Consider the following 12,092-nt stretch of genomic DNA (forward strand, 5'->3'; position numbering starts at 1 on the left):
AAGTAAGGACTGGGAGGTGGAGTCATGTGAGGCGTGGCTTAGGGGCGAGGGGCGTGGCTATTGCCCTGGAACCCGACGAGGGGGTGTGGCTATGATGGCTAAGTTTGCCAGCTGCGGTCCCAGGACTAAGTAAGGTTCATGCTCTGGGGAAAACGCTCAGGTAAGGGCCGGTGGCCGAGTGGAGCTGGGGCTCGGGGGGGGCGGGGGGGGGGGAGTGTGTGTGGGGGTGGCTACAGCGGGGGCTGGCCCACTCGGGGAGGGCTGGACCTTCCTCACAAACCCCAGCACTGCCCCGCCTGGTCTTGGAACCAGGAGAGCTGTTTGCGCGTATTGCTGGGGTCACCGCGGAGCGCGGAGGACTGGTTAGGCTGGGGGGGCATTACCCTCCCCGTCTCCACCGCCCGCCCCCCCGTGCATCCCTCTTCTATGGGAGTCACCAGCCAAAAGGCTGCACTTCCTTTACGGTTACTTGCACTTGCCGGGAAAACAGCCGCCCCAGGGAATCTGTGGGGAGTGTGAGGACAGCTCCTTGGGAGGGAGTGCGGCCAGGGCCGGTTGGATGTGACTAACTCGAGAAACTGCTGTGAAAGAGCTGGACACAGGTAAGGACTACACATCTGAGCTTGTGGTGCCACCGGCCGAGGCGCGGCCAGCTGGGACTAACTTGGGTCAGCACTGTATTTCTTCCCTCCCCTGGCTTTGCCAGGGTCTGTGGATGGAGTCACAGCCACCCCCAACCCCAACCCCAACGCAGGGGATCAGCATCACAGCTGCGTCTCGGGGACAAATCTCAGTCTCCTGCTTTCCCCGAGTCCTTCTGGCCTTTTTGTTTCGTGCCTTGCCCCAGAATAGGAGGAGAACCTCGGAAGTACAAATGTTGATGGCTGTGAGTCTTTGTGCAACCCAGTGTTAAATGCTACTGCCTGGAGGCTGGTGGCAACTCATTAATATTCATGTCATTGCCCTCCCCTCCCATATATTTTAACTGGGAAAGTTTGAGAGGTTCAAGAAGTTAATGTGTACACCTTAATTTGGATGGAACACGTTCTCTCCCAGCTACTGAAAACCACATTGTTTTCTGCTTCCCCTACTTCCTTTACTGATAATCTAGTCAGTAAAGGAGCAGCCAGATTTCTCTGGCGAGGAAAGCTACCTGGGACCCTACCCCTGATTTGCCCTTGCACATCCCTCAGAGCCGGCAGTTCTTGGATATGTTGGAAACGGGAAACCTTTCAGCTATGGAGGGCTGTCCTCCTTTACTCAGGTAATTTTGACATCAGTACCAGGACTGAAATTCACCAAAAGACCAAGAGCAGCGAGGACACGACTCTCTGTGCCCGCACCCACCTCTCTGGAGCCAGGGGAGAGGCAGTGAAGGTTCGCAGTGGGAATGCAGTAAAGACTGGCTGAATTGTGAGTGAATGAGTGAACATGAATATTTGGGAAATCTGATGGGAGGAGGACAGGCCACACTTGCATAGTTTGTTGCAGCACAGTAAGCAGTCACTGGGAATGTATTTTGAAACCTTTGGCAACCCCCAGATTAGAAGCATACTCTCAGAAAAGAAGTGGGTGAGAGGAGGAAGCTGAGCTTTCTCAGTCAAGACATTGAAACGTAACCTCTCATTTAAATTCAGAGAATTGCAAGCTGGCTTCCTTTCTAAATCAAGAGGTGAGAAAATTAAGGGTCAATATGATAGGAATCAAGGAACTTTTTTTCAATGTAATCATTACCTTTAGTAGGACTTTATTGCTGTCTGTTTGGCATACATATAAATGTCTTAATCAGGCAGAGTTCAATCTATTTGTCATTTAATAAATACATGATTTATGAATGATTCTTTCAAGGCTTTCAGTATCTTTATTTTTTTCACGAGATTCTAAGTCTGCAAGACAGCAGATAAGGGACCTGTTAGTAAAATTCAAGACATGCATAAATAATTAGTGATCACATAGTACTATAGTACAGAAAACTTAGCCCTCCTGGGCTTGTAAAAAATTAATGGGGACGGAGTCACTTCAAAATGGAGTCGGAGCTGTCATCCCAAAGGTGCGTTGCATGTCTTACTCCTGAAACCTTTGGATTGTTAAAACTGAGCAAATAAGCCTATGGCATTGTATCCCAAACAACTGTTTGCAAAGCTAATAGGAAAGTAGATATGACTACATGACTGAAAATGAAAGACATTCTTTAAAATTAGTATCATATGTTAGCCTACCTGCATCTATAGAAATTTCTTCCTTTGCTTATTAACACTCAGAGAAATTCCTTCTATCGCTGCATTTATTCCCCTTTCCTTTCTCATAAAAATCCCTTGCCTTCACCTCCTAATCAGAACATAATTTGGGTTTCTACCTGAATCAGTGCTTCCTGAATAGCTCTTCTATAGAATCTTAAACACTTGTTGCCTCTCACTTTGACCTTTTATTTTTATGTTAACTGTCCCATCTTTAAGGACAAACTTAAGTAAGGACAAATTTTCTGTGAAAGCCAGTAATGTATGGAAGTAGTTCATTGTTATGTATTATGTTTGATAATTAGACATTATTTGTGGTTTCACGAGCTTGGGTTTTATGAGATCCTGGGTAAGTTTAAATAACCACCTCTATAACTTTTAATGTAACATATGGGATTGGTGTTAGGCTTGAGTATAAATAATCTCAACTATTGTTACAGGTATTGGAGCCCAGCATTAGCTAAACTGAGTTTCTGTTTATTTGGATTTTCATGGAATCCTCTTTACCTCTGACTTTCCATGCTCTGTTGCTTCCTTGATTGCCTTTAACTGTTCCTTCTCCATCCCTTGGCCTCCTTAATCACTTCATTTTTTTCAGTCTCCCTCTGTATACCTGTTACTCTTGGGGGTGGGGTGGGGAGAGGGTGTACCTTCTCTCTAGCCTCATAGCCTCTCCTGAGGACCAGAGCTGCTTTGCCAGCTCTCCTAGACCTTTCCTCTCATCTGTACCCTGGACCTCAAATCCAATGTATAATTGGATGAAGAGGGTCATCTTTGCCTTCTCACCTACACCTTGTGCCAAGTTCTGTTTCTCTGTCAGGGATCCATCCTCATTCTACCACCAGCATCATCTAGCTCTAAAACCATGAAGCCTTCTTCAGCTTCTTCCCTTTTCTCTACTCCAGTTGAGTGCAAATCCTATTGTTTTATGTTTAACCAAAATGGTGATCTCTTAATGCAAAGTGCCTTGTTCCACTCTACTGCCACTATCAAGTTCAGTATTTTTTATTCCCCACTTGGATCACTGGAATTTCATTTTAAACTTCACATTCCCAATTCTGAGCTACTAAATTCCCACCCAAAACCTGTTCGACACAATATTGTCCTCATCTCAGTTCATGGCAACTCCATCCTTCCAGTTGTTTAGGCCAAGAATCATCCAGTCATCCTTGACTCCTCTCTTGCACATTTTACAAGCTGTATTTCCAAGTTGTAGCTAAGACCCAACCACCTCTCACTACCTCCACTGCAACATCCTTAGATCTAACCCCTGGATTATCTGAATGATTTCCCTGATCCTTTCCTGCCTCACATCCCACTTGATTTCCAATAGAGTACCCTTAATGATCTTTTAGAAATATAAATCAGATTAAGTCCCTCCTCTGCTCCAGAAACTTCATCATAACCCCATTTCTCTTAGAGCAGTAGTTCCCAATCAGAGCTGATCCCCCTTCTCCAAGGAACATCTGCAATGTCTGGAGACAGTTTTGATTGTCACAGTTGGAGGGAGAGTGCCACTGGCATCTAGTAGGTAGAGACCAGACAGGCTGCTAAATATCGTACTATGCACAGGATGCCCCCCACCCCAACAAAAAAAGAGTTATCTGGTAAAAAATGTCAACAACGCCAAGGTTGAGAAACCTGAGATGGAGAAAGAACCTTTATAGTGGCCTAGACATTACTTGATCTGGCATCCATTACCTCTGAACCTCATCTCCTATCCTCTTGCTGGTTCACTCCTGTCCTATTGGCCTCTTTACCATCCCTTGTATGTGCCAGACACACTCCCACCTCAGGGTCTTTGCACAAGCAATTTCCTTTGTCTAGAATACCCTTCACCCTGATACCCATATAATAAATTCCTTTACCTCCTTCAATCCTTTGCTCAATTTCACCTTCTCAATAAGCCCTCCCCTGAGCAATTGATTTAAAAATCGGACACCGCCTTCCCAGTGGCACTCCAAATTCACCTAACCCTGCTGTACTTTTCACTGAATCTGTTATATCATTGCTGTTTATTGTCTGTCTCCCCCTGCTAGAATATAAGTTCCACAAGGGTAGAGACTTTGTTTTATTACCCTGTTGATCCTAGAACAGTGTCTGGCATTTAATATGTTTGATTGACATCTTGATGAATGAAGGAATAAAAGAGTGATGGGGAAACAAAGAGTGGTGGAATTGAAGGAAGGATGGTTGGAGGAATCATCTCGTCACTGACTTTCCTGGCTCCACTCTTTGCCCACTCCCATCCATCCTGCACTGTGCCCACAGTCATCAGAAACCATCAGGGCTTCCTCCTGTACACATGGAATAATATTTGAAAGTCTTCCAGTCTCTTGGAAATTTATATCCTCTGAATTACTCTCAAATCCCCATCCTTCCCTACCTTCCACTGTGTCTCCTGGGCATCTGCTTGGCCAATACCTTAACAAATATCCATAGCAGACTTGAGATTATGGGAAGTTCAGATACATTTGGCTTCATTTACCAAAAAACAACATTTTGGTTTTATAAAAAAACACAAGGTCGTCGACTTCAGAGTCAGTGTCCCCTGCAGTGAGATCAACAGTATTCCTAGGAGACAAACAGAAGTTCAGACTTCCAGACCATTACATGCAGCCCACTATTGGGTGGGCTTTGTGGAGGAGGAACGAGAAGGTGAGGTTGACGTCAGGCCTCTGGAGCTCTTGTGTCCTCCTAGTCCTCGAGAGCCAGTCTGGAAGTAGGCAAGAGACACTTCCTCTGGGTGAGGTGTCATCAGGTGCCAGCCTTGGCATTGTGCACAGATGGCATGATTGCAGAATGCAGAGCAGTCCCCAAGGCAGTACTGTTCTGGCCTGTGGCGCCAACTCAGACTTGCCCTAAGGGCTTTCCTGATGGCTCTGGAGCTAAACCAAGGATCAGTTATCCAGACTTCTCTGGGCGCCTCGGTAACAGGTCTCAGACCCTCACATGGCCCCTTGTGCAGGGCCAAGGGCACGCCCACTCATCTTTACAACTCCCTTGGTGGTCAGGCATGCTGCTGACCTTGTCTTATCACAACATTCTCTTTGAAGGGCAGACCAGCAAGTCCCTTCTGTTGAGTATACCTTGCAGTTGGCATTGTGTTCCCGGAATTTACTGTATTTTTTTTTAATCTAGATTATAAGCAAGAAAGAAGTCCTTTTCCACATGTTTTCCCACCTCCCCACAACACTGGGATTGATTACGAAATAAGCCCAAGATTCTACCTATTTCAACTTCAATTGTCCTCTTTGGCCTTGGTTCCTAGGTACCCCTGCCTCCCCCACAATATCCTCATCATTGCTGACATTACCCCATCCATCTCTCTGTCTTTGTGCCTCTTATTAAAATAATCTCTCTCCTATGACACACGTTTAAGATGTTACCCCATCCTGAAATTTAGAGCCTCTGCCCTTTGTTCTCATTGAATTAAGTCAGGGCTGTCTTCATATCTAACTTGATTAAGAAGTATTTGTTTAATTATGTTAAGTAAAATAAACCATACTCAGAGGAAACATATTGTATAATTCCACTTATATGAAGTATGTAGAATAGGCAAATACATAGAGATGGAAAGTAGAAAAGAAGTTACCGGGGTTTGGGGCATCATGAGGAATGAGGAGTTATCTTTTAATGGGTAGAGTTTATACAGGGGGTGATGAAAAATTTTGGGGTATAGATACTTGTGATGGGTACACAACATTGTAAATGTATTTAATGCCACAAAAAAGTGAAAATGATCAATATTATGTATATTTCACTACAATAAAAAGATAACTAAAAAAATCCCACAAACGTTGTTTGTTTAAATAGCTTTTCCTTGTAGATTGCAAGCTTGTGGGAATGGTGAAAAAAAACATGACTTTTTCATCATTACCCAGCACAATGCTTTGAATGAGATAGTCACTCATTACTGCTTCAATTCAGGGATAGAAAGAAAAACAGAAATAAGGTACATTTTGACACATCTGCTGCCTCCAAAAATGTATATATACAAACACACATAAAGCTACTATGAACAAAAGTGATTCTAATTTGGTTTGAGAATTTCCAACTTCTTTTGTCAGTGAAGACATACTTCAGGTGTCACAGCCCTAAAGACCCCAGGTAGAAAGTCAGAACTGCAGGTGCGGAGCCTCTGTGGGTTTGAAGAACTTCCTGCCAGTCCCCTTCCATGTGGTGTCATGCATTTCTGCTCCCTGAGATCAGTGTGATCATTGGCAAAGTGTTAAGGACAACAGCACACAGCACATACAATATTTGTCCAGGCACATGCACTAATAGCTAATCCTATCTACTAAAAGAGTAATATGCAGATTGACCATCACTCCAACACACAAGATGGCTGCCCCCATGTGGTCAAAGATGGCTGCCCCCATGTGGACACAAGATGGCCGCCACAAGATGGCCAGCAGGGGAGGGCAGTTGAGAGGGACCAGGCCTGCAAGGGAGGGCAGTTGTGGGCAATCAGCCAGCAGGGGAGGGCAGCTGGGAAGGACCAGGCCTGCAGGGAGGCCAGTTAGGGGTGATCCTACCGGGATCCGGCCTAAACAGGCAGTTGGACATCCTTTGAGGGTCCCAGATTGGAGAGGGTGCAGGCTGGGCTGAGGGACACACACCCGCGTGCACGAATTTTGTGCACCAGGCCTCTAGTTAATAAGAATTCTGCTTTGAGTCCTCAGTTGTTCCTTTCAGGGTAGTAATAGGAAGTAACTGCCCTATGCCTTCACTGGACACACCTCACGGTTCCCATGGGTTTAGCCTTCTCCCCTCTAGCTCAGATCTGGTGGAGTCAAGGGTAGAAGAGCTAGTTCACAGCCAGTTAACAGCAGTGAGGTACATGAAGAGAGGGGACGGTGAAATCAGGACAGGTGCCTCCTTTCTCTGCATCCCTGGGGATCCTAATGTGCTTTTTTAAAAATCTTACACTCTTCTTGGAAAGACTGTGAACGATAAAATTCAAGTCTGTAAGTGATATGTGTTTTTAGTGGCTTCTCTTTTTTGTGCCTTTTGGCAGCTGCCCTCCCCTGGCATTGCCAAAATGTTTAGAGGCCTCCAATAGGCTGAGGGCAGAATCTGAGGAGCACTAACACCTGCTGAGAACTGAATTGGTGTGTATTTTCCTTCCCATGGGATGTGCATTTCAAGAAGCTTCTAGGAGGAGACATTACACATCTGGAAGCTAGAGTTCATGTCTTGTTCCTCTTTGCATCCCAGCCCCCAACATGGTGCCTGGGGCAAAGGAAATGATAATAAATGTTTCAATGAAAATGGTTACTGGCAGAACTCCCATCTCTGTGACACCAGGTTGGGTTCAATAGGTTCCTCTTACAGATCAGGCAGAACTTTGGGGGTCCTTCGTATCTTATAGGAAGGGATATGAGACCCTCCTCTTAAACATTCTAAAGTGTTTTCATAAATGTATATAAATACATTTATTTATACATTTCAAAGTGTATAAATAAACCTGCAAATGGGTGATGGTGACATGTAGGAAAAGGAAAAATCCCTTCATACTGGGAACATACTAGCAGTCACTTCACTGTTCTCAGTTCTTGAAATTAGGATCAAGGTCTTTCCCTCTTCAGATCATCAGGTAGCCATCATGTGCCAGACACTGTGTCCCTAAGAGATGCACCTGTGACAGAGATATAAATAGTCTCTACCACCACGGGGCTTAGATACTGTAGAAATAGTCATAAATTACATTCCTGGTGAGGTATTTAATTCAACTGTGACCAAGAACAAAAGGGCCCTGGGCTCATCAAGAGAGGCCACAGTCAAGGGAGGCTTTTAGGAGGTGATGGTGCATGTGGTCATTAAAGGGTGGATAGGAGTTAACGAGCCACAGGGGGAGTGAGAGTGGTCTATGGAAGGAGGAGCATCTACATAAACCCTGAGACTAGAGGGAGCATCAGGAGTTGGAAAAACCAAAGTCCATGTGGCTGCTGTGCAGACAGGAGTGTGAACTAGACATGAGGTTGAGAGGTCAGCAGGGCTAGAACACTCAGCTGTGCAGCCAAACTGTACTCATTGTTGCTCAAATGGTGTCTGAATAGTTGTCTGAATGCATCTCAAGTAATCACTCTAAACACTTTAAATTCTATAGTGGAGTGAATATATAATCAAGGAACATTTTTTTTCCCCATTTTTGACCTTGTTTGCTTACTTGGTCCAGGGATAGAAGTTTCAGGAAAAATGGATGAGGCAATATTGGGTGGGGAGTGGGGAAGAAACATTCAAAGTTAACATTACCATAATTTCAGAACACTGTAGTGAATGCCTTGGGAAGCATAGTCTTCTGAGACTCTCAACTATGAACATGTGAGAGGTAGGGAGGTCATCAGTGCAGTCATAAGTGAATACTCAAATTGAATCTACTTGTAGGTTAGTTCAGGATTAATCTTCTGCATTTTCCAATTAACCAAGGAAAATAGTGCTACACCTAAAATTGGCAGTCACTGGATATATTTAAGCTTGGATTTCAAAACCACCCCTGACTATTTTGGCAGGATGTATCTTGGATTGTTGTTTTTAAGCAATCCAGATGCAGACTAATTTTTAAAAAATTTAGCTTGCCTGGAGGGAGCCTTCATCTTTGGTTACTTCTTATATATAAAGTAGAGGCCCCTTGCATGAATTCGTGCATGGGTGGGGTCCCTCAGGGTAGCCTGTGGGGATTGGACCCCAGCTTGCACCCCCAGGCACTAAGCCACAGCTTGCGCCCCTAGCCTTGCAGCCCCGCAGCCCCGCCTGGCACCCTGCTGTGGCCTGGCGCCACCCCCTCACCTGCTCCACCATCCCACCTGTGGGGCGATAGATTGGGGGTGGGGGGGAAGCCCCCCCCCCCCCGCCGCCTGGCTCCCTCAATGCCTGGGAGCTGGGTGGAGGCTCTGCCCCTGGCTGTTGGTCACTGTCTGCAGGGCAATCGGTGGGGCCATTAGGCCCCTGCTCACACCCACCTTGGTCTGGCAACGCCCGCTCACCTGCTCCACCATCCCACCACGTCACCCACCGACACCTGCCATGTTCTGCGCCACCCCCTGATGGTCAGCGCACGTCATAGCAAGTGGTCAAACTCCTGGTCAAACTCCCGGTCAAACAATTTGCACATTAGGCTTTTATATATATAGCTATCATGCTAGACAATTTGGGTTTCAGGAAGTATCTTTTTCAATTTTAAGAACTCTACTGTAAACAGTCTATTCATTCTTGTGGTTAAAGAGGATAGTTTCTCTGGACCTCTAATATTTGCCAATCTCTAAGGAAAGGCAGGGTGCCTGACTTAGTCATCCAGATCCTGTTGACTCTAAGTTTGGGCCTCTCTCACCCCATCGTGTGTAGTGATAGTCTGGATGTTGCCATCTTACTTAAGGGATTCCATATGGTCCTCGATCTTGACTATTTACAGCTTTTCCTCCTCTGTCCTCCTGCCTCTGGGTTATTAGGTTCCCGCAAGTTCCTTGCAAACTGCCCAAGACTTCAAGCCAAAGATGGTGGTGATGAGTAGCCTGCGGGTCATTCTTCAAGCCTCTTTATGCAAATTGCTGTGGAGAAGATGCCAAATTCTGAGATCCACACCAGTGAGGCCCTGTAGCCTCTACACCTGCACTTACAAAACCCGGAACCGAGCCTGTGAGTACCCTGCTACCTTAAGGAGAGCAGGATGCTTGTTTCATAACAGTCATGCATGTTAAAGATTTGTGGATGGGATGTCAGTGGCATTCCAGAGTGGGTTTATATGCCTTAAGAACTTTGAGAATTAATTACTTGTTTCTCTATCTGTCCTCTAAAAGGAATGTGGAAAGTTCTTTTTGCCCCAGCTTTACTGAGATATAATTGACACATAACACGTGTAAGTCTAAGATGTGCCACATGGTAATTTGATACACATGTATATTGCAAAATGATTACTGCAGTAAGGTTTAGAAAGTCCTTTTCTTGATCAGTTTGAACATGTTAAAATGATGTCCTACAGAAATGGGACAAGGGCGAGATCCCAGTTCAAATATTTTGAAACCTGTTCTTTATTGTTTCTTGTTAGCAATTGTCTTTTTAAAAATATATATTTTTATTGATTTCAGGGAGGAAGGAAGAGGGAGAGAGAGATAGAAACATCAATGATGAGAGAGAATCATTGATGGGCTGCCTTCTGCACGCCCCATACTGGGGATTGAGCCGTAACCTGGACATGTGCCCTTGATTGGAATCGAACCCAGGACCCTTCAGTCTGCAGGCTGACACTCTATCCACTGAGCCAAACTGGCTAGGGCAGCTACTGTTTGGTTTTTTTGTTTTTTTTTTATTAAGGTTGGCTCACAGACTGCGAATGATTTCTGTGGATCTGTACATTCTAGAAGATGCATGTTAATGCTTGCCAGCAGTTCAAAACAGTAGCATCACACCCTGGAATATTCTTTCCTGAGTTACGCATTGTGGTTGCTTCTAGCTGACCAGCTTGTTGAATGTATGTTCTTCTGTAAACATAGCAGATCCAATGAGGCAGCAGATGGTCTCTGCTGAAACCTCTCACATCTAATCCCCCTGCCAAAAGACCAGTTACCATCTACCTCTCTATGGGGCAGGGATTCTCCACTGCAGCACCACTGACATGGGGGTGGTCATTCTGTGTTGTCAGGGGTTGTCCTGTGCACTGTCAGATATTGGATGGCATCCCTGGCCTCTACCCACTAGATGACTGCAATATCCCTGACCAGTTGCAACAACCAAAAATGTCTGCACACATTACCAAATGAGTTCTAAGGGGCAAAATTGCCTCTGGTTAAGAAATGATAGGAGAGGATAAGCTTTGTATCTGTGGAGAGATGAGTTTGAGTTTGTAGAGAGATTAAATGGATAAATATATAATTGAAGAGGTGTTTTTCATATTTTCCATTAGTTTAAAGGCGTTGACTCAGAGTTTTCAAATATTGGCTTGCTTCTAGGTCAAGGTTTCTCTATTTTTTTCTCTTTGGGTTTAGTCTCTTTTGATCCTATTTGCACATAATAAAAGCATAGGTAAGAAAGGAATGCTTGTAAATTAGGAATGATAATCTAGCTAAAGCCAAGGACTTGAAACTGCTCCATAAATATATTTTTATTGAGAGCATATTTTATTTCCTCTCACATTGACTGTGTTCTCATTAAAATGAACTGCCCAGTGTTATAATACATTTCTGGTTGCTGGGTGTGGCTTCCTACCACCAGGCCCACATCCTACCCAGACTGGCTTATTCTCAACACTGGCACTTTGAGGCTTAAAGTGGAAAAAAATATTTATCTAGGTAATGAAGTTTTACTTTTTTAACAGAAAGTTGAAAAGTATAAGTCCCTAATGGTATCTAGTAGTTAAATAAAGTGAACCACAAAAATGAGCTATGTAGACAATTCCATCTTTTCTAATAATCACACTTAAAAATGAACAAATAGTATGTCAACTGCATCTCAATAAAACTGGGGGAGGTAAATTTTGTTCATTTTTGTAATTCTACTAATATAGAAAATATAGATGAATTATAGTATATAGGTGAAATAAATATTACTAATATATTTTATTTAATGTAATATATCCAAAATATTATCACTTCAAAGTAAGATGAATATAAGGATTATAAATGAAATATTTTGCTTTTGTTTGAAATATATTTGCAAACAATATAAGTCTTCACGGCCCCTCAGTGTTTTACATTTATAGCACATTTCAATTTCAACTAGTCACACTGGATGTGTGGGTACCATGTTAGACCGTGCAGGTACAGAGAGCAGTTGCCTAGGAGTAACAGTAGATGAGAGGATGCTTAATGTAATGTGCAGCTGTCGGGGGAGGGGGGTTTGAACTGACCTTGAGAGCCA

At 44.2% G+C, this 12,092-nt stretch overlaps 1 protein-coding gene across 5 annotated transcripts in view; it reads left to right on the plus strand.

Annotated features, from left to right (window-relative positions):
- Positions 1 to 12,092, plus strand: part of CA5B (carbonic anhydrase 5B) — a 34,406-nt gene that overhangs the window by 589 nt on the left and 21,725 nt on the right. Inside the window, exons 1-3 of one of the 5 annotated variants that reach the window (XM_079765215.1) lie at positions 130 to 160; positions 1,265 to 1,413; positions 9,689 to 9,875. In XM_079765215.1, coding sequence (XP_079621341.1) covers positions 9,734 to 9,875 — 142 coding nt within the window. In that variant the 5' untranslated portion in view covers positions 130 to 160; positions 1,265 to 1,413; positions 9,689 to 9,733. Of the gene's footprint in view, positions 1 to 73; positions 161 to 491; positions 603 to 1,264; positions 1,414 to 9,688; positions 9,876 to 12,092 lie in introns of those variants that run through there. The other 4 variants (XM_079765216.1, XM_079765217.1, XM_079765218.1 and 1 more) reach the window with 4 other exon arrangements.

This window comes from Cnephaeus nilssonii (assembly GCF_951640355.1).
Source record: "Cnephaeus nilssonii genome assembly, chromosome: X".
Taxonomy (NCBI): domain Eukaryota; kingdom Metazoa; phylum Chordata; class Mammalia; order Chiroptera; family Vespertilionidae; genus Cnephaeus; species Cnephaeus nilssonii.